General features: G+C 31.7%; 3 protein-coding genes across 5 annotated transcripts; all 3 read right to left on the bottom strand.

Moving 5' to 3' along the window:
• Positions 1 to 850: 850 nt before the first annotated feature.
• Positions 851 to 4,457, bottom strand: LOC126681474 (uncharacterized). The gene is made up of 6 exons (XM_050377012.1): positions 3,636 to 4,457; positions 3,306 to 3,527; positions 3,119 to 3,176; positions 2,548 to 2,985; positions 1,013 to 2,502; positions 851 to 919 (listed from the first exon to the last, which is right to left on the bottom strand). Exons 1-6 carry the CDS (start codon positions 4,455 to 4,457, stop codon positions 851 to 853), a joined length of 3,099 nt encoding a protein of 1,032 aa, XP_050232969.1.
• Positions 4,458 to 6,857: 2,400 nt separating this feature from the next.
• Positions 6,858 to 12,453, bottom strand: LOC126682987 (beta-amyrin 16-alpha-hydroxylase CYP87D16-like). Of its 2 annotated transcripts, XM_050378795.2 has the most exons (9): positions 12,170 to 12,453; positions 11,763 to 12,096; positions 11,246 to 11,395; positions 10,848 to 11,099; positions 10,352 to 10,438; positions 10,001 to 10,079; positions 9,339 to 9,445; positions 7,551 to 7,678; positions 6,858 to 7,069 (listed from the first exon to the last, which is right to left on the bottom strand). In XM_050378795.2, the coding sequence occupies exons 1-9, from the start codon at positions 12,373 to 12,375 to the stop codon at positions 6,979 to 6,981; spliced, it is 1,434 nt and encodes a 477-aa protein (XP_050234752.1). In that variant the 5' UTR covers positions 12,376 to 12,453; the 3' UTR covers positions 6,858 to 6,978. The 2 variants fall into 2 exon arrangements, with proteins under 2 accessions (XP_050234752.1, XP_055961639.1); XM_056105664.1 differs by lacking the exon at positions 10,848 to 11,099.
• A 1,043-nt stretch (positions 12,454 to 13,496) lies between these two features.
• Positions 13,497 to 25,637, bottom strand: LOC126682988 (beta-amyrin 16-alpha-hydroxylase CYP87D16-like). Of its 2 annotated transcripts, XM_050378796.1 has the most exons (8): positions 25,415 to 25,637; positions 24,800 to 25,133; positions 24,171 to 24,320; positions 17,754 to 18,005; positions 16,905 to 16,994; positions 14,745 to 14,823; positions 14,565 to 14,671; positions 13,497 to 13,856 (listed from the first exon to the last, which is right to left on the bottom strand). In XM_050378796.1, exons 1-8 carry the CDS (start codon positions 25,609 to 25,611, stop codon positions 13,638 to 13,640), a joined length of 1,428 nt encoding a protein of 475 aa, XP_050234753.1. In that variant the 5' UTR covers positions 25,612 to 25,637; the 3' UTR covers positions 13,497 to 13,637. The 2 variants fall into 2 exon arrangements, with proteins under 2 accessions (XP_050234753.1, XP_055962058.1); XM_056106083.1 differs by lacking the exon at positions 17,754 to 18,005.
• Positions 25,638 to 25,872: the final 235 nt, after the last annotated feature.

Below are 25,872 nucleotides of genomic sequence, written 5' to 3'. Positions count from 1 at the left end.
GTCAGAAAGACACAATGGTTATTCTAAAACTCACAAATCAAAGAGTTATTGGTAACTTCAAAATTTTCAATATTAACATTGAAAAATCTATCCACAAAATATTTCCCTTGAGCCTAAGGGTCGTGTACCAAAAAAAAGAATCTATCTCTTTTGCCTAATTTGTATTCTAAGAAAGGAGAAATAATTGGCCTAACTTTGAACAATTTTTTCTAATAATTATCATATATTTTATCAATTCTACAAAAGCTAAGCTTTTTAAGCATATTTGAAATGACTCAACTCGCCCAAATAGATGGCTTCAAAGAAATTAGGTTTCAAACATTCTTGTTGACTACTGCTTGGTTCTAAATATGAATAGATTTGACACTCAAATCATCAATTTTCTTCATGTTATAAATCATCTCCCAGCAAACTAACCCTCCTTTTTTGAAGAATTCAAACCATGCCGGCCAAAGAAAGTTTTTGCAGATGTCCTTAATTTTTTTAATAAAAATATTTTAATATAGAAAAATTAAGCACCAGGTCTCTGTGGAGGCTAAGAGTAACTGACTTGATAAACTACAGTCTGTATAAGAAAGGCATTTAAATGTTCAACTAGTGATTTTATTAGTCATTCTCTAAATCAACCAGTTATAGTGCTTCTTGGTCACACTAGTTTAGATATTTTGTGGGTTTTACCCTTTTTGAAATTCAAACAGTAGCTCCCTTTTCTCATCTATAGAAGAGCCATTAAAAAGAGGCACTTTTTTTTTGATAAATGATAAGTAGATTAGCTCATCCACAAAGAAGTGGAAGGCAAAAAAGCGTCAAAAAAGACAAAGGAGCAATTAAGAACTATTACAGAAAAAATTCACACAACGGAAAACCTCATTTCCGGTGTAAGAAAAACCATGGTTTCGCGCTTTAAAAAACTCCACCGCTTTGCAAATGCAAACAAAAACCAAAGAATTAATATCCACCGTTTCGTCTTCAAAAACACGTTTGTTTCTTGCCTTCCAAAGGTGCCAAATACCAAAAAACCATATGAATTTCCAAAGATTACGGTGACTGCCATCCGATAAAGAAACCCAATGAATGAAAAAATCCTCCAGAGATAGAGGTGCCAAGCAAAGTGACAATGAAGAACTATGTGGATCCCGGATTCGTCCTTCGAACAAAAAAGACAGGAGGAAAAAGTAACATCAAGAACGCCTCTTTTTACCAAAGTGACATTCGAAGAGATGCGATCACGAGCTAGTAACCAAGTAAAAAATTGAATCAGATGAGGTAGAATTTCCTTCCAAAATCTCGGCATGAAAAAGGAAGAATTCAAATGATAATTAGAACAAGACCTGTTATAAACCTCCCTCAATGAAGCTGCTGTAAACAATTTATTCCTTCTCCAAGCTGCTTTGTCCGGATAATGATGCAAGGACTGAATAATTGGCAGCTGTTGAATCAAAGAAGTAAGTTGCTGCTGTTCCCCAACTCTCAGTCTACGAGCCCAGCTGAAATTCATAAAACACTGTTGTTGAGCGTCAAAAATCAAAGCCACGACAGCGTCCTTGTTCCTGCAAAGGTTATACAAATCTGGATATAAGATTTTCAAAGGAGCGGACAACCAACAATCCTCCCAAAATCTAATATCATTGCCCTTTCCTAGAATCATTGTCACTGACCCAAAAAAGCAACTCCAAATATTTTGATCACTAACACACGGATAGAAGATCCCTTTCCATAAGTGCGAATAATGCTGCACTTTTGATTTTTCCAAATCAAACCAATAATTTATGGATGAGCTATTCGAGATGACATGAAACCAAATCGAACTACGATCACAAACCAGCAGCTTCCACATCCATTTCATAAGTAAACATTGGTTCTTAAATCGCAGCGGCGTAATATTAAGACCCTTGCTCGAAAAAGGAACGCAAACATCCGACCAAGCCACCTTACTAAACCCCCTTCTATTTGTATCCCCACTCCATAAAAATCGTCTCATTATTCTTTCGAGAGAATTTGCTACTGCTTGAGGATTTCGAAAAGTACACAAGTAATAGACGGGCAAACTACATAAAACCGATTTGATAAGAGTAAGTCTTCCTGCAGGGGACAGTAAATTACCTCTCCAAGTAGATAGCTGCGAAGAAAAGATAGAAATAACCGGATCCCACATTTTGACGCCAACTGCCCTCTCAGATAAAGGGAGGCCAAGATATGTAATTGGTAATTCTTCAATTTTGCAGTGCAGAATATCTGAAGCTTTATCAAGCGAAAACTCGTCCACGTTTAATCCAGTAATAGAGGACTTGTGATAATTAATCTTAAGCCCAGAAATCAGCTCAAAACATCTCAAAATGCGAAGCAAATTCTCTATCATTGTTAAATCATTCGGGACAAATAAAAGGGTACCATCTATAAATTGCAGTATAGAAATATCCACTTCCAACTCTTCTACATGAATACCAGAGAGCAAACCCAAGCTAGCAGCTTTAGAAAAAATAGCTTTCAGACTCTCCACCGCTAAAACAAATAACATAGGAGAAATAGGATCTCATTGTCGAACACCTTTATCCATAAAGAAATTCTCAGTCGGGCAGCCATTGAGTAAAATAGATAGCTGAGCTGAATCGAAAAAAGAAGATATCCAACTCATCCACTTGGTGTCAAAATTCATTCGTTGAAGCATTTGCAAAATAAATTGCCAAGAAATACTATCGAAAGCTTTCATAAAATCAAGCTTGACTAAAAAAACCGACTCCTTTCTCCGCTTTACAAGATGAATAATTTCAGTAGCAATCATATGACAGTCATGAATACTTCTCCCTTTAATGAAGCCAAATTGATTTTCAGATATAATAGAAGGGAGATCTTGAGAAAGTCTATTGGCGAGGACCTTAGAGAGCAGCTTAAACACACCATTAATCAGACTAATAGGTCGAAAATCCTTAATGTCAGAAGCTCCTTGAAATTTAGGAATTAACACTAAGAAAGCAGTGTTAAGACCTATAGGAAAAGAAGCCGAAACAAAAAAAAAACTCATGAAAAAGGTTAAGAAAATCATTCCTGAAAATTTTCCATGCCTTTTTGTAGAAAAAATAGTTGAGTCCATTGGGGCCCGGAGCTTTGTTATCATCACAGCTCATAAGAGTGGATAAAATCTCCTCTTCGGTGATAGGGGTTGTAAGATTGGCAGCCTGCAAGTCGGACAGTGACTTAATATCCAAAGCATCCAAAGAGAAGATGGACTAAGAGTTCCGCTTAAAGAAAGCCTTATAGAAAGCATGTGTTCGCTGCTTGATATCCAAAGGCGATTTAAAGCAAACATCATCGATATAAAGTTCCGAAATAAAATTGCCTTTAGAATGTATCGAAGCCACTGTATGAAAATATTTAGAATTTCTATCACCATGAAGGTTCCAATTAAGTCTCGACTTTTGATGCCAAAGAGATTCGATTTGAGTTGAGAGATGATTAAAATCAGATTTCAAGCAGGAAAGCTTTGAGATATCATTCTCGCTAAGGCTGTGAAAATTTGAAGACGACTCCTAAGAGGTGATTTCCGCTTGCACCGAATTCAGCTGAGTGTTTAAGTTGCCAAATACATCACGATTCCATATTCTGATTAAATTCCTAAGCTCCCGTAATTTGATTACCAAATTCGCTGTAGGCAGCCTAAGAGTAATATCTGACCACGAATTAGCCACAAAAGAAAAGAACTCCTTATTGCTCCACCAAGCATTGATTGACTTGAAAGCTTTTGGACCCCAATCAGAAGCCACATCTGAGCTGAATAAAATGGGAACGTGATCTAAATAAGATCTTGGCAAAGCTTTCAGCACATTGTTTCGCCAAGAGGTAAAAGCAGCCGGAGACAAAAAACACCTATCAATCTTCGACCTTGAAATACTGTTCTGCCAAGTAAAGAACCTGCCTTGCAAAGTAGATTCAACTAAATTGGATGCCGAAATAAAAGCTGAAAAATCAAGCATCGAAGATGAGAAACTATTACAATTAAGTCTCTCCGAAGGGTCCAAAATCTCATTGAAGTCACCCACAACAATGCAAAGGAAATCCGTGTTAAGCTCAGGAAGAATATCACGCCAAAGAGAGGCCCGCTCTGTAGAACAGTTACCAGCATAAACCAACACAAATCTAATATGGATGTCTAACCAAACAAAATCCAAGCTAATCCATCTATTAGCTTTAATAATTCTAGAAGGAGAAATAAATTTCAGATTCCAGATACAAAGTAACCCTACGGAAGCACCAATGGAAGGATCAAATGAATAATCAAAATCTAGATTAGGCCATAATAAACGAATTCCAAAATCATCAAATGTTTCTTTTTTAGTCTCGACAATACCCAAAAGAGAGAGATTATTATTAAAAACCAGGGAACGAATAAATCGTTGTTTACGAGCAAAAGATAAACCGCCTCGACAATTCCATGAAACAAAGTTAAAGTTGTAAGACATCAGAAAAATGACAAAACCTGGAGGCGAAATCAGTCTCAAACTGATTTCGAGTGTTCCTGAGCAATTCGTTGCGTAAGAAGATCCATTATTCCAACTTCATTATCCGGCGAAAATAAACCAAGCTGAACTCCTGCATTCCATGTTTTACGCACTTCTGATTCCTTTGAATTAAATGCAAAATTTCTTCTGTTGCGATGCCGTATAATGGCATTGGAGAATGAAGATCCAGAGCTTCCTGGAAGAGAAACTGAAACTGTGGAGCAAATATTTCCTTTCTTGTCAATACGTTTATGTTTACGTCCCTGTTCGATAAATCCAACAAAACCTGCAGGAGTGTCTCCAACCGAGGGCCTGAACTCTGAACTTTCTGCAACAACTGAAGATTTGTCCCTAAGAGTTGGACTCATCGGGCTCAGGACAAAGGCTGGAGAAGAAACATCAGAGAGATCCTTACCCGCAATAGAACTCTCTCGATTATTGATCAAAGACTTATCTTGATCAGAAAAGGAACTGTTACTTTCAATGGAATCATCAGATGAAAGTGAATGAGTATCTAAGTTCTCCCAATCTTCAAAACCAATAGGAATGTCAGATTCCGAAACATGAATCAAAAACTCTCGATCATCAAACATAAGAGGGATCGACTCATGAATATTATCCTTAGTTGTGGCAACTAAAACTGAACCAGTATCCAGCCTCTCCTTCGATAAAACCATCGGATGGACCGTAATTGAATCCCCAAAACGATTTCCTATTTGCATGAAAAGATCCTCGACCCATGCACTAATAGGAATTCCCACAATGTTAAGCCAAATATATCTTCCCTTGCTCATCGCAAATCTGTCAAAAGGTTTGCAAGATATAAAAAAATCCATCAAAGAAGGGAAACTAATTGTTTCAAATGCTGCTCGGACTTCTTTGGAATGAAATTGGATAATTAATTCTGCTCCCCCCAGGAATGATAAGGCTTCAAACACAATCCCTTTGCTCTGAAGATAAGAAAAGACACGTAACAGACATCCCAAATTCCTAACAGTAAGAATTAGCAAATCTGAAAAATCATTAACATGAATAGCAGCTTTTGGGAAAACCACGGGATCATTATTCAGGACTTGAACATACGATCTGTTGTCTCGTATTGATGGATTCTTAATCTGCTGCTGCTGCGAGACCTGTTTCTGAGCTGGACGTTGAATTCCTTCCTTAGGGTTTGAAGTTTGTGAAACCTTAGAAGGATACCTAGCTTCAAAAGCCCTGATCTTGTAGTAACCAATGCTGGCAGTGATTAAACGGGCTCTCACTGTACTAAAATTTTCTTCCGGATTAGGTCTGAAGAATCCAAAACGCAAATTCCTGATATTACGTTTCCTTACCAACGAAACCCTACCCGCTACTCCGAGCTTCAGAAAAGCTTGCTGCAGATGTGTGTAAGTCCATGTGTCTGGGTAGTTTTCAAAATAGAAGACAAGGGTTGGTGGGGGTGGTGGCCGGAGATAGTGTTTGGTGGTGGTTGGGTTAAGATTTTTAGGATTAGGGTTGCGGGGTTAGAGAGACATGGTAAATTTTTAGAATTGATTAAAAGAGGCACTTTTTTAGTGCCATAGAAGAGAAGGAAAAATACATAGATAACCTTTTATTTCTAAACAAATGTTAGTTTGGCTACCATAATATTACAAATAAAATTTTAGTAACTATTTTATTAAATTTTAATCGAACACATATAATATAAATGTTATACATTAGGCGGTAAAGACTGTTAAATAATCTAATCCATTATGTTTAGTCAAATTTAGGAGCGGACCTAAAAAGAGTTTATGATGGACAATTGACCATTTTATTATTTGATTTTTTTAAAAAAATATCAATATAAAGGTTAATATTATAGTTTTATTGTCCTAAAATTTGAAGAATTGACGACCTTAAATTTTATATTTTGCCAATTTTATTCATGTTATAAATTTTTGGTACAATTTTATCCATCTTAAAAAATATTTCTAAGTATGACACTGGTCCAATTATTAATATTTGAACCATATTAGTTGGTTCAAGTTTAAACTCATTTGGATGTAGTGATACTGATATGGTCTAATGCCTTTAACTAGGTCTTCAGGTTCAAAGTTAATCCAAGCCTATTTAAACCATTTTTTGTATGTAAAAACGATTGTGAACAATAGAAAAAATTGATTTTGTTTATTTGTATTATTATGTTTATTTATTACTCCCTTTTTTGCTTTAATTGGATTATAAATCAAAAAAAGGATATCCATTGTCAAAAATTGAATATCAATATATACAATATCATTTTATCAAAACCAAAATTGCTTCATAATGCAACAAAGAATCACTAATAAAATTATATAAAAAAATACATTCGACATGGCACAAATAAAATCATTATCCTTTTAGAAATCCATCAATTTTTCTTCCAAATGTAATAAAAAAGAGTTAATATTATTCATAACACAGATAAAATTAAAAGAAAATATATCATATATATCCAATAAGCTAGCAACTCCTATGGTCAATTCTTTTCATGCAACTTAATGTGAATGCCATCTCCAAATAATAACATAGGTCTTCTACATAGCTTTCCTTCCTTGATATATGTCCACCTATCAAATTCCACAAGTAAAAGACATCATAGGATTAATTAATGCAACAATTTAAGAAACGGATCAAAAAAACTTAATTATTCAAAAATATTTCACTTTTTCTGCTTTTTCTACTTTTTTTATTATATTTTTAAATTTTTAAAATTGACAATTTATGCCGATTCTCAATTTTTTCAGTTTGAATTTACTACTTTTCCGAATTAAATATGTTTCAATTAGAAAATATTCAAACATATACATATAGTCTAAATAAACTCTTAATATTTTTAAAACTACTAAAAGTGGCAATATAAAACAAATTTGATGGAAATTTTTTGTTTTCAATTAGATACATATAAAAAATTATTTTTGGTTTGATTCAATTTTAGATAAACAATTGTGAAATATTCATAAAAAAATTCAAATATAATAGAAAAATAAATATGGGATATTTTTAAACGAGTAAGCCTTAAATAAAATATACATGAAAGTATGAGTTTACCTATATTTGGTGACCAACACATGAAGGAATATGGAGAGGAACACTTTACTGTACTCTGCCCCAGCACATTGTCTTGTTCCTCCACCATATGGTGTGAAATTCTTGGATATGCATTTTGAGTCGAGGTCCTGTGTATCCGGTGACGAAGTCAAACCATTATTTTAAATAGGGCACAACTTAATTAAAAATAAATGAATATAATACACTAAAATATAATTATTAAAAATTTAAAGAAGGATAATTTTATATAATTTAAATCTAATGTCCTAAAAAAATTCGACCTTTTAACCTCTTTTTAAATTCACCACGACGTTATAAAATCATCAATTGTATCTAAATTCTCATTTTTCACTTTCAATTATACCTATAATTACTAAATTAACATCTTTTTCATTGAAAAAAAGTTCAAATGAGTCATTTATTTTGAATCTTTTAAATAGAAAAGAGTTTAAATTAGTCATTTATATGAGTTTTTTTTGAATTTTTATAGAATGAAAAAGAGTCCAGTTTACAAAATTAGATACAATTGAGACTCAAAAATGTAGATTTGGGTACAATTGATGATTTTACAACGTCGGAGTAAAATTAAAAAGAGACTAAAAGATTAAGATTTTTGAGATATTAAATTTATAATTTATTAGTTTTTAACTTTTTAACTTTTTTAAAAGTAATTTCCAACATATATTTTTGAGGCCCTACCTTGGCTTTGTCTCTGTGTGTTCGCCATCAAACAATTGCCCAAAAATTAATTTTGTATAAAAAATATAATTTCTTGCTTTTAAAGGGAACTGAAAAAACAAATAAGTCGAGCTTGGCTCGAACTCGACTCGATTTTTTTGAGCTCATCTTGAATTTTTTTTAAATCGATTTCGAGTAACTCAATACCCTAACCTTTACTAATTTATAGCCTAACAATTGCCAAAAATCAATCTTATGTAATTTCTTGATTGTAGTCTAACACCGAATTTATTTTAGCAAGAGAACTAGATCAAAAAGAGAGAGAAAAAAGTATAAATAATGATAGAAGGAGCAGTTTGTTCATTCTGCCTACATATATTCTTTTTGTAATCGGGATTTGAATTATATTTTTGCTTAATCTATCCTAAATTTTTGTACTTTCTATTTTTTTATTTCGTCCTTATATATTTTTGTTTCTTATTTAATCCATATACTTTTAAAAATAATTTAATAGAATTTTTTTATTTTTTTATTTAGTTTTTGTAGTTTCAAAAACAATTTTACTTGATCACTCACACTTCTGTATTTTTATTAACAAAAGAATTTTATAAAATTATTCTTAAAAGTATAGGGACCAAATAAAGTAACAAAAACGCCTTTTGAACTAAGTAAAGGAAAAATAAAAAATACATAAACCTTAAGATATATTTTGTCTTATATCTGTCTTTTTTCTTTTTGAGTTATTTTTTCTAAATAAATTGAAAACTTGAATCTCTTTAAAATTTTCAAAAAGCAGATTCTGATTTAAATCGAAATAGATTTTGAATATGTTTATTATTTGGATTGGAATTCCCTCAAGTTCATTATTAACTTGAGGGGGTCATGTTCACGATCTACACCGTTCATTACAAAATGAACGGTGTAGATCAAAAAAGCACAATTTTAATTAAATTAATTTATTTTCAAAAAAAAATCAAATTAGTCTACACCGTTCATTTTATAATAAACGGTGTAAATTTTCACATGACCTCTTCAAATTCAAATGAATTTGAGGGAATCCTAATCCTATTTATTTTATTATGTTGAAGATTTTGGTGAAATTATGCTTACATTCCAGCGCCAAGGATTAAAGACGAGTGGATCCTTAAATGTCTCTGAATTCATATGGCAGGCAGAAGCTAGAAGCATTATTGTCCAACCAGCAGGAATCGTGTATCCTTCATGAATATAAAAATATTACAAATCAATCTATGAAATTCTCATGAAACAATAAACTAGTAATAAATCAAATGTTAAAAATACAATAAACATTTCAAATTACTCAGAAAGAGTACATAAGTTCTTTTTCTCAATAGCTTGAGTGATTTTTTTTATCTTTTGTGGATATTAAATTTGATACGTCACTCAATTTTCTCCTAATTACGAAAAGGGTATTAAGTTTAAAACGCTAAAAAAAGGTTACTAAATTTTTAAATTATTTCAAAGGGATGTCACCCGGGTCAAAACACACTAAATTTTTTGCGTTTTTGCCTATATGGCATTACCGGAATTATAAAAGAAGGTACAGTTACTTAATATTCTTTTTTGATAAAAAGTATAACTCAGAATCATTTTTCTAATTCGTGATAATTTTAGTGATTTTTTTTACGATGGTGACCTTCCGTTATAAAAAAATTATGACTGTGAAGTTTATTAGCGATTTCAATTTTTTTTTTGATAAACTGAGTGATGTAGATAATTTAATATCCCCTTTTGCCTTAATCAAAATAAACCTTTGTATTGAATGTCTCTGATTGCTCTTCGCATCACTCCTGGTGTAACATTCGAGATCCTAAGAGTTTCTTGTATCACCTATTTCATTTTTTAGGTTACAACATATGTAATAACACACAACATTAGATTACTGTAATATAGTATTCATAAAAAAATACAGTAATATCACATGTGAAAAATATAATGCATGAATACATATCAGATTTTATTTTTAGTAATGCTTCTAAAATTTTATATACATAACTTATTATTTAAAATATATATCATTTCATACTGATTTGCGTATTTTATTTTAATAATTTCATTTCTATGCAATATAAACATAGTTGAGATACGAAGAAATTACATACGTGAGACGTGAATTTCATAGATTTATATTGATCCCACGTAATTGGCGAATCCGATCCATTACTTTTGAGAATCTTCTCATGTTCAGCCTGTATAAATTATCAAATCAACAATTAAATATATGTCATATTTCTAAGACTTAAATGCACAAAAAATCACCAACTTTCGCGTGTTTTTGGTATTTAACACGAACTTTTAATTTTGGCGTAAAAATACATGAACTATCAAATTTTTGCATATAAGACCAAGTTTGCATTTTTTTCAAAGAACGATGTCGTTTTAAGGCAAAAACGGTGCCGTTTTATGGGGAAAACGGTGCCGTTTTATGCCCAAAATGATGTTCGTGTTATTATTGCAAAAGTTATATAGTTCGTGTATTTTTATGCCAAAATTAAAAGTTTGTGTTAAATACAAAAAACACGCGAAAGTTGGTGATTTTTTATGCATTTAAGCCTATTTCTAAATTATATTTTTTCAATATTATAAATATGGCTGTACCATCAACTCTTCAACAACAGATGGATTCTCCGAAAGGAACTTGAAGAGTAATGCTATAATTACAGGAACTGATTCGGATACGGCAAATAAACTTCCGAAAAGGACCTGAATTATAAAATCTTTTGTAATAAATTTTTCTTTTTCCATATCTTTCAACATATGATCAAGAACATCTTCTTCGTTTGTCTCCTCAGTTGAGTTGCTTCTTTCTTTTAGGAGATTCTCTAATGTGTTCATTATCTTCTTTTTGACCTAATAACTCAATGGAATTAAACTTATTAATAAATACATGCTCTATAATACTCTTAATTAAAAATAAATTCAAGACTACCAACTTTAATTTTTAAAAATAAATAAATACAATTATAATATGATGTTTTTAGTTAATTAATTCTAACCTCTAGGCTTTGACGGTATGGAGTACCGGGAATATTCAAGGGAAATGCCAAAAGAGTTTCTAAAAATTTTGCAAAACTTTCACCCATTTTATAAGATGATTTTTCAGCATCATAGCCCAAAAGAAACTTTGCTGTAAAAGCTTGGAATTCCTGCAATCATACAAAAAATGTAATTATTTATTAGGAATATTCTTAGATTCGGTTTCTAATTTCATATAGGTAAACGACATAATTCAAGAATAACGGAATGCTTATTGTTAAGGTAATTGTGATTAGGGTTAACAAGATAACCACCGGCGAAACCAGGGTAGGGCGAGAAGCCTAGGACCGGTGCTTCTGCCCCCACTCCCAACACTATGATTGTTCCATTCAGCGATTAGCATACTAAGTAATCTCGTCTCCCCCTAACTTGAAATCCTAGACGTGCGTATTTAATAATAAGGAAAGAAATTCCATTTACTTGTAATAAGTAGCCGAAGAAAAATTGTCGAGACAGTAGCTAGGGATAGAAGTTTACCGATGAAGCCGAACGTTTCACTTCGGTAAATTCTTGAGATGACCATGAATGTAGTATTTTGTTGACAACATCTTGTATTTGGGGAAGAAAGTTTTCCTTGAGCTTTTCATTACCAAAATGATTCAAAAAAAGGCTTCTTATATACTTGTGAATATAAGCAGTAGCCCCACTTGTACTTGATTCACCCTCTAGTACAAAAAGCTTGGAGTATGTATCTAAATACCAGAATTCCACCAATCTCCTTTCTTGATTGACTACGTAATGATTGAATTCAGAGTCGGCCGAGAATACAATAGGATGCCCCGCCACGTTACTTCGAAATATAGGTCCGTACCTGAAAAATATACATGAATAATGAAATAAATCGAATCGAATTGAATTTACATGGAAAATATATAATTGTTTACCTATTGATTCTTCTCTTTATGAATGGATGAAGATCAAGAGAATAATTGGGAATTAGTAACTGAAGAGACTCTCCAATTATAGGCAATCCCATGGAACCAGGAGGAAGAACACCAATGCATTTAGGGTTTCTCCATTTCTTGATCCAGTAAGTCAAGTATATGATCAGCATTAGGGTTAGAAAGAAGAAGATGATTAAGACTGACATTTTCAGAAACCTAACTTCTTATTTGTTTATAATTTTTCTTTTGAGATGATAAACCTACTTTTTTTGGTGAATGTATATATAATGATCATACCAAAATTATAATTAGTTGGTCCTTATAAATTGCATTCTTTGTGCTATAGGTATTAAAATTGCTTCCACTTTTGTTTGGGCCATGCGAAACTCATTTTTTAAAAACTTGAATAGGATCAAAGATTGTGAAGGGTGCTGTTAATTAATGTTTTGTAAAAAATAATTTAAAGTAGACATACTTGAAAATTTCAAAGTATTATATGATTTAATCTCATTGAAGTATTCATGGCTTAAAGTTCAGCGTTTGTATCTTATCTGTCTAGAAATGTTATATTTGAAAATTTGAGAAGAGGAAAATGAAAAAAAATTATACAAAAAAGGCTCCAATTTTTTTTATTTATTCAGCTTAAAAGTTGAAAAATGCCATTCTGCAGTAGATTTGAAGAGTATATAAGTACAAATTGACTCTTTTTATATTTAATACTTAATAAATTAATAGTTTCAATAATTAATTAAATTCAGAAAACAAACTTTGTTCCATGTTGAATAATTAATAATTTTATAATTAGACTTTAAAGGGTTAATTCCAATAAACTACCAAACCTTTACGGATTTTGTCAGTTATAACCAAAAAATTTAAAATCGTCTATTTTACCCAATTTTGGGATATTTGAAACCTTTTTTAGCCATTTGTGAATAAAAACATAAAATTTCCTATTCGCCAATGGGATAAACTAACCGATTTTGAACGATTTGCAATAGAAAAAGTTTCAAATATCTTATATCATTCAAAATCGGTTAGTTTCGTTCATTGATGAATGACAAATTTTTCGGTTTTATTCACGAATGGTTAAAAAAGGTTTCAAATATCTCAAAATTGGCTAAAATAAACAATTTTTAAAGGTTTGATTATAATTGATAAAATTTGTAAAATATTTGGTAATTTTATTGAGATTAACCCTTTTTAATACCATAAATTTAGAATTTTTGTTATTGAAGCAATAGATTTTAGAAGTTTATTTACCGGTACTACGCCTAAACAACAGTATTTAAATTATACGGCTCTTAATTATGATTTCCGCTACATCAAATTTCCTGAAAAGGTTGCACCAATTTATTATATTAATTAGATATAATATTACATACTACACTCATTTTCATATATACTGATCATCCAATAATTTTATTTTATACTAAATTATAAATCCTTCTTAAAAAAAGAAAAATAGTTTCTAACTTGGCGTGTGTAACCTAATGTAGACACCATCTCCAAATTCTAAAAGAGGACTTCGTCTGATTTTTGCTTCTTTAATTGTTGTCCACTTGTATTTGGTCACAAGGACATGCAAAAATATAGACAAGAATACTCTGCTATATTCCGCTCCGGCACATTGCCTATTTCCCCCACCAAAAGGTGCGAAATTCTTCGATATAGCTTGTTGATCCACATCCTACAACAATTATCAACTACCAAATTAATTAAAATCGGCCAAATATAGTGCTACATTATATATAAAAAAAAAAGATATTGTGCATATTCTCGTAAAATTATTATTTATTCTTATTAATTCATTCCAAGTCGGATTGGCTCATAAAGAGAAAACACTATTTTAAGATGCGAATTTAAGACCGAAATTTTGCTTATTTAGGTTAAATTTAAATAGTAAATTATAAAAAAAGTTTTATGGGTTTAAAAAAGTCAAATTTTTATGCCATAAAAAATTTATGAATATAAATTTCAAAAAAAGATAAAAATTTTAAAGTTTGATATGTTTGTTTCAATTCGTAAATATAGGAGACTATAATTCTAAATTATATTTTAGAAACATGTTTAACAAAATGATACAAATTATGTATATAGAAACTTATTTTCTATATATTATATAATACTATGTGATTTTTTTATGTATATTTTTTTTTATAAGCCATCCGGTTTTCCGGGTTTCGCCCTGACTAATCCGGATGAGACCCGCGTCGCGCACCTGATATGGTGGGTGAGTTTTCCAGTAGAAATTTTCTGCATTCACAAGGCTCGAATCCAAGAATTTGTTTAAACGACACCAAACCACTTATCACTTGCACCAACTCCCATTGCTGATTTTTTTTATGTATATTGATTTTTCGTTTTGATTCAAATAACTATAGTATAATATCCTAACCTTCCAACGCCATGGATTAAAAACAAGTGGATCCTCATATATGTGTGGATTCATTTGGCAAGCAGAAGTGACAACCATTATTGTCCAACCAGCTGGAATTGTATATCCTTAAACATCATAAACAAAATCAAACAATTAGATAGCTGAATACTATAAGTTAAGCCATTAATACTGTAATACCTTTGTATTGAATGTCTTTTTTTGATCTTCTCAAGAAACCAGGAGTAGTATTTGCCAACCTGAGAGTTTCATTGATTACCTGTATAGTAGTATATGTTATGAATTTATCCAAACAAGACATACAAATTTGGCCAAAAACATATTTGGATCCTGCACTATCACTTTTTTCCAACTTAAGTCCCCAAACTATAAATCATTTAAAATAGGTCCCTGCACTATCCAAAGTCTCTGATTTAAGTCCCTCCGTGTCATTCCATTAGAGAGTGAGATACAAACGCTTGACTCTGAGTTTGGTTGTAGTTAAAATTTATGAAATTAAAATTTTGAGTCCTTACACTATAATTTTTTTACCATTTGAGTCCTTGCACTATAAATCTAACTTAAATTTTTAATTACTCAAAACTAATTAATTCAAAATTAATTAATTTAGTTAAATAAAAATATGATATTTTAAAGATTGCGAGGTAGGCAGACAATTTTTTAATATATTTAATTTTTTTATAAAAATAAAAAATTAATTGTATAAAATAAAACATTAATTGTATAAATAAAAAAAATATTTTTATTTAATTAAATTAATAAATTTTAAATAATCAAAATTTTAAATTTAATTGCGAAAAATTTATTAATAGTTGGAGATGATTCTAGTTTTGGAAATGCTAAAAAAATTTAAGAACACTAAAAAGAAAGAAAATAAAAATTATTGTTAATATTATTTAAATTATGTGATAGAATGCCTTACAATTGATGTCTCTAATAGTGTAAGGACTCAATTTGGAAAAGAATGATAGTGCAGAGATCAAAATAGCATTTTTGATATGTAATTGTTAACGTCATCCACATTTCGTTAACTTGCGCAACGATAGGGAGTTAAAATAGATGTTTTTAATAGTGCATGGACTTATTTTAAACGTTTTATAGTTCAACGACTTAAGTTGGAAAAGAGTGATCGTGCGGGGACCCAAATATGTGTTTGGCCTACAAATTTCACAAAAACTACCATCAATCATTCTATCCAAAAGCATGTTTTTAAATATAGGTTAAAAGGAATTCAAAAAAAAAATATAGGTTAAAAGTGATGTGAGTATCCAACTATCGTTATATTTTATATTAGCGATCAGATTTTGATTTTTTTCATTTTGATTACTAAATTTTAATTTTATTTCAACAGAGTTTTTCCAGTCAAAATGATAACCCGGATTTTGTCACTTAGCAATCGTTTTTTACTTGTATTTTTCTAAAAAGTTTATCATTTTTATATAATTGCGATTATACCAGGAGTTTTTCGTCCAAATTATACATATATATCAAGTTTTTAAGTAAAATGATAGTAAAATCTGGCTGCCACATATGCAGCTTTTGCCGGAAAACCTCCCGTTGAAATACAGTTTAAGTTTAGTGACCAAATTGAAAGGAAATTGAAGTTTAGTAACAAAATGAAAAAGATCAAAATTTGGTCACCAAATGATATATGCCGATAGTTTGGATATTCCTAATGTCTATTACCCGATTATAATTAAGCAGATATAATCATGAATTATATCGTATTTTCCAAATCCAACATTAACTTTTAATTTTTATAACTCAAAATACAAGTTTTGATTTTTCTTTTTCGTAACTCATACCACTATTGAAAATCCTATAATCGACAATGGTGTGGATGTCGAAATATATCTTATATCTTTTTTTTGACACATTGATCAGATTTTTAATCATTGATTCTAATTGAATTGAAAAATTTAAGTTTTTTTTTCTATATTATAAAAATGTAAAAATTCATAGTGAAATTAAAAAGGCAAAGGTACAAAAAGCCCTTTCAAATTAGTCAAAATAAGTACATAAGCTTTTTTAGTTTTTTCTTAGCCATTTAAGCCCTCAATAATTTAAAATAATGTAAATAAACCCCCACTCTTTAGAAAAAAAACCCACAAAAATAACTAAAATCATGAAGGGCTAATTGTCTAAAAAAATAAACTAAAAGGGTTTAAATGTTCTTTTCAAAAAAAATAAAGGGTTTTTTTGCACCATTTAAAAACATTAAAGGCTGAAGTGGCCAAAAATCTAAAGAAAGACTTATGTGTGATCCTTTTGAATAACTTAAAGGATCCTTTTATTCTTTTAGCCAAATACATTTAAGTCTTTAAAATGTAGAATCCTAACCTGAAGTGTAAATGTCATTGATTTATACTCATTCCAAGAAACTGATGTATTTGATCCATCTCTGTATTTGAGAATATTTTCATGTTCAACCTATCAAAAAATGGGCTATTAGTGTCAACTGAGTTAAATATGGATAAATCATGTGATATTCATTTAAACAAGACATTTAGCTATAATTAAAATTAAATTAACGAGATTTTGTGCTGTAACCTTCTAGAAAGTTTAAATTTTTGGATCATCAGCCCAAATTAAAAAAAAATTAATGTTAAATAAAATTCGTAAATTGTATCCGTTTTTTCAATTTAATCACAAACTTTATAATGTGTCAAATGTATGCACGGAATTGTAATTTTTTTAATTCATACATGAGCTCGTCTCCTTCACTGATATGATTTTGCTCAAGTGGATATCATTTTTGACTCTCACATCAGCATACAATAACCTCGTGTATCGAATTGAGAAAAAAATACGATTTATTGCATACATTTGAAACATTTTAAAGTTCGTTATTAAATTTTAAAAGAGAAAAAAATGAGAAAATTTTCACTTTGTATGTTCCTTTTTTAAAAAAAAAATTTAGAAAATTATGCTTTGTCATTTTTTAACAAAATTATACTTTTCTTATTTCTTTTAAAAGAGTATGATTTTTTAAAATGTATCAAAAAATTACCAATAAATAACCTAACAAAAATTCACAAATTATCTATGAAAATCGTATTTTTTTGCAAAGTAAGTGAAAGCAAAGCATATTTTTATTTAAAAAACGCATATATTTTTAACAGTTTGAAAAAAATATGTAGTTTTATAAGAAGACTCAAAGAAAAATTGAGGAAATTTTAATTTGCATACGATTAACTCTTGTAGGACTAGCGGATGATCAGAAAGGAATTTGAAAAATAATGTTAAAAGTGTTGAAATTCCTTCAAAGCCAGCAAATAAGCCAGCAAACATAAGATTAAGAATCAAATCTTCTGTTAAGAAATTCTCTTTTTGCATATCTCTCAGGGCTTCATTTAGGAGATCATTTCGACCATCTTTGTGTATTGACTCTCGTCTTTCTGTTAACACTTGCTTCAACATCTTCATCATCTTCTTTTTATTCTGCCATCATGTTAAAATTATTCTTTAAAAATATATTTATATCAATTTGATCATAGTTATAGATATTTTTTATAACTAGAAGCGTTTATGGTATGGGAGAAATTGCTCCCACATCCTAGCAATTTACTGCTCAATTTGAATTACAGTTCATTGATTCGTAGTTATAGATATATGAAAGGAAAAATATGGCTCGTTTGTTTTTATTACTCACTTATGTCATGATTTTACAATTTTATCATTTTGGTATTTTTTTATCTTCGCCAAATTATGCAGTATCATACGTCCATATATAAAAATTTAGGCTTAATAGTAAAAAAAACCAAACCTTTACGACTTGTTGTAATTATATCCAAACCTTTTAATTTTTGCAATAATATTCAAATTGTATTTTTTGTTGCAATAACATCCAAATTGAAAGAAAAAACGATTTTAAAATTTTATCAATTTTAGTCCGTTTTTATAAATTAATCCAAACATGTCTATATATAATCTTTAACTGGCATGACAGATGTTGTGTATGCTATATATGATGGATTTTATGTACAAACGTGTGATATTGCATAATTTGGTAAAGAACAGAAAATAAATGGATTGGGATTCTCTCAAGTTCAAAATGAACTTGAGGGGTCATGTTCACGATCTACACCGTTCATATACAATGAACGGTGTAGATTAATTTGATTAAAATTGTACCTTTTTTATCTACACCGTTCATTTTATAATGAGCGGTGTAGATCATGAACATGACCCCCTCAAATTCATTTTGAACTTGAGGGAATCCCAATCCAAAATAATAACATCTAATAGGCCAGGTCATCTTCATCTATTCTGTTACTTCTTCTAGAAGTAATGCAGTTTACAATTTCTGCATTCTGAGCTTCTCATTGGTGGCTTCTCTTTCACCTGGATTGCTGATCTGACAGAGTTGAGCTTCTTGCTGTGCACATGTGAAGATTGTTGCTGAATGCATCTGGACTGATCTTAGTTGTTAGATTCATTTTAATAGCTTAAGCTTGTATCACACACTGAATGTGTGTTTTCTGTTTCTGTTATTCTCCTTGCCACATCAGCAATAGTTAGTTATGCTGATGTAGTATAAAAGGAAGCCTTGTATTCTTTTATTGGTTAATGAGAAAACAATTCATTTTCCTATTATGGTATCAGAGCAATTCGCTCTCTAATTTTCTCATTCATTTTCTTGATTGCCAAACAGAAAAACGGTTATTTTTCTGATCATCTTCTTTCTCTTGTTTTTGAAACTCAAAGCTTAAAGTCTAACAATGGCAGATAACTACAGACCTGAAGATATACCTTCAAGTCCTTATTACCTTCATCCAAGTGAAAATCCTTCACTTCTTCTGGTTACAAATGTTCTCACTGGTCCTAATTACCATTCGTGGTGTAGAGCTATGAGAAAAGCTCTCATATCGAAGAACAAGCTTAGGTTCATCGATGGAACAATTGAAATTCCTGACAGAGATCATGCTTCATTTTATGCCTGGGATAGGTGCAATAATATGGTGTGTTCTTGGCTGACAAGAGCTGTAAGTGATTCAATCTCAGATAGTTTATCTTGCATAGACAATGCCATTGATGTTTGGGAAGATTTAAGGGAGAGATTTTCTCAAATTGATTCAATTAGAATCTCTGATTTGCAAGAAGAAATTTTTTCTTTCAAACAAAATAATCTGTCAGTAACAGATTATTTTACTCATCTCAAGATGTTATGGGATGAGTTTGCAAGTCTAAGGCCTGTGCCTAGGTGCTATTGTGTTCCTTCTTGTTCTTGTAGTTTGTTGAAAACTATAAAGGATTATTCTGCAAATGATAGAGCAATCAGATTTGTAAAAGGATTAAATGATAACTATGGAGTTATCAAGAGCCAGATTATGATGATGGAACCTCTTCCTCCTATAAATAAAGCCTTTTCTATGATAATCCAACATGAGAGACAATTTGGATTAATCAATTCAAATAATGATGCTATTGCTTTTATGGCAAAAGGAAACTCTACTGATAATCATGATGATTGTGGTAGTTCTAAGCAAGGAGAGTCATATGTGAATTACAGCAGAGGGAACTTTCATAATTCTGGAGGTCATGGCAACTCTGGAAACTATGGAAAACAGAGGAAATTCAACTATAGTCAAAGCAAAAAGCCAATTTGTTCTTATTGTGGCATGGAGGGTCACACTGAAGACATTTGCTATAAAAAGCATGGATATCCTCCAAACTACTTCAAAAACAAGAGAAACAACATTCCTCAAGCTAATCAAGTTGAGTTTGATAATCAGTATGAACATTCTAGTGCAGACTCTTATGATAGGGAGATCCCCTCTAAGAGTGAACAATCTAATGCTCAGTTTCCTTTCACAAAGGATCAGTATACAAAACTCTTGGCTTTGATTCAACAGAATGGTGGCAGTTCTCATGTCAACACAATTTCATCTCATTTTAAGCCTGACAACAATCCAGGTACTGAAACACATTTTTGCTTTATGACAGAAAAGTTTAAATGCTGTGATTGGATAATTGATACTGGTGCCACAGATCATATTACTTGTAATATGGAATTATTCAAATGGTCAAAAGTTGTAAAAGGTATGGTTGTTAAACTACCTAATGGACATCAGGTCCCTGTTGACAGAATTGGTGACATTCAACTTAGTCCCTATCTCATGTTAACTAATGTACTATATGTACCTGCTTTCAGTTTTAACTTGATATCCACAAGTAAACTGACAAGCTCATCCTCTTTGTGCTTAATCTTCTATCAAAATGATTGCATAATTCAGGACATGTTCAAGATGATGATGATTGGATCAGCTAAAAAGGTCAATGGACTTTATGAATTACAACTGAAGACAGCATCTCTGTGTAATTCTGTTACTACTCAACCATTTTCAAATGCAGACTTATGGCATTTCAGACTTGGACATCCATCAGCACAGAGGATAAAGAAGATTCATGAATTAGATCCTAGAATAACATGTTCTAAGAGTTCAGTTTGTGATTTCTGTCATATGGCAAAGCAGAAAAAGTTACCATTTCCTGTTAGTGAATCTAAAACAGAAGATATTTTTGAGATTGTTCATATGGATATTTGGGGTCCAGTCAATAAAGCTTCTCTTAATGGTCACAAATACTTCCTAACTGTTGTTGATCATCACAGTAGATACACTTGGGTGTTCTTAATGCAACATAAGTCTCAAACAAGACAATATGTGCAGCATTTCTTCTCTTATGTTACAACACAGTTTTCTAAGAAAATCAAGGTTCTTAGAACTGATAATGGAGCAGAGTTTAATATGGTTGATTTCTTTGCTGAGAAAGGAGTAATTCATCAAACTTCATGTGTTTATACACCTGAGCAAAACAGTGTTGTTGAACGAAAACATCAACACATACTTAACATAGCCAGATCTCTCAAATATCAAGCAGGAATACCAATTTTCTTATGGAATCACTGCATAGAACATGCAGTACACTTGATGAACAGAATACCATCTCCTGTTATTGATGATTGCTCTCCATATGAGATTATTTTCAGCAAGAAACCAGGTTATCAGCATTTGAGAGTGTATGGTTGTCTTTGCTTTGCTGGCACACCTCCTGAGCTTAGGAGCAAATTTGATCCTAGAGCAGTAAAAGGGATTTTCATTGGCTTTCCAGCTCACACAAAAGGTTATAAACTCTATAATCCTGTTACTAAACGTGTTTTCATTTCAAGGAATGTGATATTTCATGAAAATTGATTTCCTTTTTTAGAAAACACTGCACACAGATTTTCACAGTGTGTTCCTTCAAATGCTCCTTCCTTTTCTCATACCATTGATCCTGCTTTTGATTCACCACTCATACCTTCTCCATCTGCTCCTATTCTTCCTCCAAATTCTCCATGGAATTCTCCTCCTGTTCTTCCCACTCACACTAATCCCATTTTCCAAACTACTGATTTTCCAGTTCTCAGAAGAAGCAGCAGAACAATAAAATTTCCCTCTACTTTAAAAGACTTCCACTGCAATCTTCCTTCTCATTCAGCAAACCTTCTTACCACACCACACCCTCTTTCAAATGTCTACACCTATTCAAATCTATCCCAGACACACAAAGCCTTTTCAGTAGCTCTTACTGCTGAAAAAGAACCTACATCATATAATGAAGCAATAAAACATATTCACTGGCAAAAAGCTATGGAAGCAGAACTCACTGCTTTAATGGATAATGGTACATGGTCTCTTTCAACTTTGCCAACAGGAAAACAACCCATAGGATGCAAATGGGTGTACAAAATAAAGTACAAGTCAGATGGTACTATTGAGAGGTATAAAGCAAGGCTTGTTGCCAAAGGCTTCACTCAACAACCTGGTTTGGACTATAATGATACTTTTAGTCCTGTGGCTAAAATGACTACAATAAGAACCTTACTTGCTGTTGCTGCAATTAAAGGTTGGAAGTTGGAGCAATTAGACATCAATAATGCCTTTTTGCATGGTGACTTGCTTGAAGAGGTTTACATGACAGTTCCTCCTGGTTTTCAAGCTTCAAACAAAGTCTGCAGGCTTCACAAATCCTTGTATGGATTGAAACAAGCAAGTAGACAGTGGCACAACAAATTAACTGAGGCTTTAATATCCAAAGGTTTTACTTCTGCTCCTTCAGATCCATCACTCTTTATAAAACACAGTGAGCATTCCTTTATTGCTCTACTTGTGTATGTTGATGATGTAATTTTAGCCAGTGATTCTTCTTCTGCAATCTCTGATGTCAAGACCTATCTACATGACCTTTTTAAGATAAAAGACCTTGGTTCTCTGAAATATTTTCTAGGACTGGAGGTTGCCAGGACCACTGCTGGTATAAATCTCAGTCAAAGAAAATATACATTAGATCTTTTATCAGAAACAGGCTTCTCTGATGCCAAACCTGTTCCCACACCAATGGTCAATTCTAAAAAGATGTCCAAATCTGATGGAGTGCCCCTTTCTGATGTTCATGTTTACAGACAATTAGTTGGCAAGCTGTTATACTTATGCACAACCAGGCCTGATATTCAATTTGCAATTCAGCAATTATCTCAATTCATGGCTTCTCCCACTGATGTTCATCTCAAAGCCATTCATAGAGTCTTGAGATATCTTAAAGCTTCACCAGGCAGAGGAATCTTTTTATCAGCAAAGTCTTCATTGCATTTACAAGGCTTTACTGACTCAGATTGGGCAGCATGCATGGACACAAGGAAATCAGTTTCTGGTTACTGTGTTTTTCTTGGAGATTCATTGATTTCATGGAAATCTAAGAAACAATAAACTGTTTCTAGATCTTCATCAGAAGCAGAATATAGAGCTTTAGCAACTCTTACTTGTGAGTTACAATGGCTTCTTTATTTGCTTAAAGACTTGTCTCAATCTCATCCTCAAGCAGCTGTTATCTTCTGTGATAGTCAATCTGCTCTCCAACTTGCTCATAACTCAGTTTTTCATGAGCGTACTAAACACATAGAGATAGACTGTCATGTGATTAGAGACAAACTTCAGAAGAATATAGTTCATCTTTTACCTGTTGCTTCTGCTGGGCAACTAGCTGACAGTTTCACCAAAGCTTTGGCTCCTGCTTTGTTTGATCAGGCTGTTTCCAAGCTAGGCTTACAAGACTTGTATGCTCCAGCTTGAGGGGGCATAATAAGCCAGGTCATCTTCATCTATTCTGTTACTTCTTCTAGAAGTAATGCAGTTTACAATTTCTGCATTCTGAGCTTCTCATTGGTGGCTTCTCTTTCACCTGGATTGCTGATCTGGCAGAGCTGAGCTTCTTGCTGTGCACATGTGAAGATTGTTGCTGAATGCATCTGGACTGATCTTAGTTGTTAGATTCATTTTAATAGCTTAAGCTTGTATCACACACTGAATGTGTGTTTTCTGTTTCTGTTATTCTCCTTGCCACATCAGCAATAGTTAGTTATGCTGATGTAGTATAAAAGGAAGCCTTGTATTCTTTTATTGGTTAATGAGAAAACAATTCATTTTCCTATTAACATCAGCAAACAAAATTTTAAAATTATGATATATTGACAAACGGGTAAAAAAATAAACGGGTCATATTTTATGGATAAATAAGAATATCTTTTCTATATAAAATCATGTGCCGCTTAAGAATTACAATTACCTTTTGACATTGATGGTATCTAGTGCCTGGAATATTCACAGGAAACGACATAAGACCATCCATAATTGTAGATAAATACTCACTGGAATCGTCACATGAATTCTCAACCTCATAACTAAAAATTAGCTTAGCCATGAGGTCATAAACCGCCTGAAATTATAATAAAATATATTAAATGAAAATAAAAATAAAAACAAATGAATAAATTAAGGAAAACTTTAGGGTCAAATACTTTCTAAATAATTTTATTTTCAAATTATTCTAAAATTGATGCTGAATTTCAATTTGTTTCTTTAAAATCACCAAATTTTAATTTTTGTTTTTTTGAAAAAATTCTGATCTTAATTATCTTATGTGGCCAATTTAAAAATACTTATTACGTTGACAAACATTATCAAATTATATATTTTATTTAAAAATACATACGTCCTTATGTGGTTAACTATTGACGTTAAAAAGACTAATCAAACATTCTAATTTGAATAGCAGCATCATTAGAATTAGATTGGAAATATATTTTTGACACACAAAATTATAGTTTGATGACTTTAAAAAAAAATTAAGTTCAGTAGCGTTTTTGAAATAACTAAAAGCTGAGGGACACAAATGTAGTTGGTCGAAAAATTTACCTTGGATGAAGCACGTTTAACACATATAGATTGTTGAGATGACCATGATCGTAGAGTTTTAGTGACAGCGTCTTGAATGAGAGGGAGTAGGTTTTGTTTAAGTGTTTGAGAGCCAAAATGATTCAAGAAAAGGCCTCGTCCGTACTTGTGAATGTAAGCAGTGGCACCGTTGGTTCTTGTTTCACCGTCCAGTACAAACACATCAGAAAATGTATCCATGTACCATTGTTCCACTAATTTCCCTTCTTGAGAGAAGATATAATGGTTGAAATCCGCGTCGGCTGAGCATATAACCGGTCGCCCTGCTACACTAGTTCGAAATACCAAACCGTATCTACAAAACAAAATTTACATTTATTACCAAACCGTATCTTAAAAGAGTACGACTCTGAGAAACAAAGGAAAAAGAATACAAACTCAAGAAAGCTAAATACAATCTGGATTTCTGTAGAAATCGGCGTTAGCATAGAAATGAAAAACTAAAACATTTAGAAACAAAAACCGCTTAAACATCAAATTTGACACGAGTTTCTCCTTGCTCGAAAATTCTTCTACTACAATCTTTCAAATATTCCAATAATTGATGACTATATAATTTAATTAGGATTTAATTACCTGTTGATTCTCTTTTGGATGAATGGATGAAGCTCAAGTGAGTAGCTAGGAATTAAAAGTTCAAGGGTCTCTCCAATAATAGGCCATCCCATAGAACCTGGAGGTAGAACACCATTACATTTTGGGTACCTCCATTTTTGGATCCAGTAACTCAAGACAATAACTAAAATTGCACCAAACACCAACCCAATTGTCATCTCCTTATGTGTTATCTCAATGATATTACCAGTTTAAATACAATGATGAGTAGGATTAAATAATTAAGCACACGTTCATGGCGCCTGTAAATCTTTTAAAATATAAAAATTCAATGCTCAACTAACCAAATTAAATAGGATGAATTCCATAAAAATCATAACCTTTAAACGAATTTTTATTTTAATCAGAACCTTTAAAAGTTGGCATTTAAAGGCACGACCTTTTATTTTGTTTCAAATCTATCAATAAAGTAAAAGTTG

Source organism: Mercurialis annua, linkage group LG5 (assembly GCF_937616625.2).
Source record: "Mercurialis annua linkage group LG5, ddMerAnnu1.2, whole genome shotgun sequence".
Taxonomy (NCBI): domain Eukaryota; kingdom Viridiplantae; phylum Streptophyta; class Magnoliopsida; order Malpighiales; family Euphorbiaceae; genus Mercurialis; species Mercurialis annua.
Note: the sequence above shows the minus strand (reverse complement) of the source record. Positions and strands in the feature narration are given on the sequence as shown.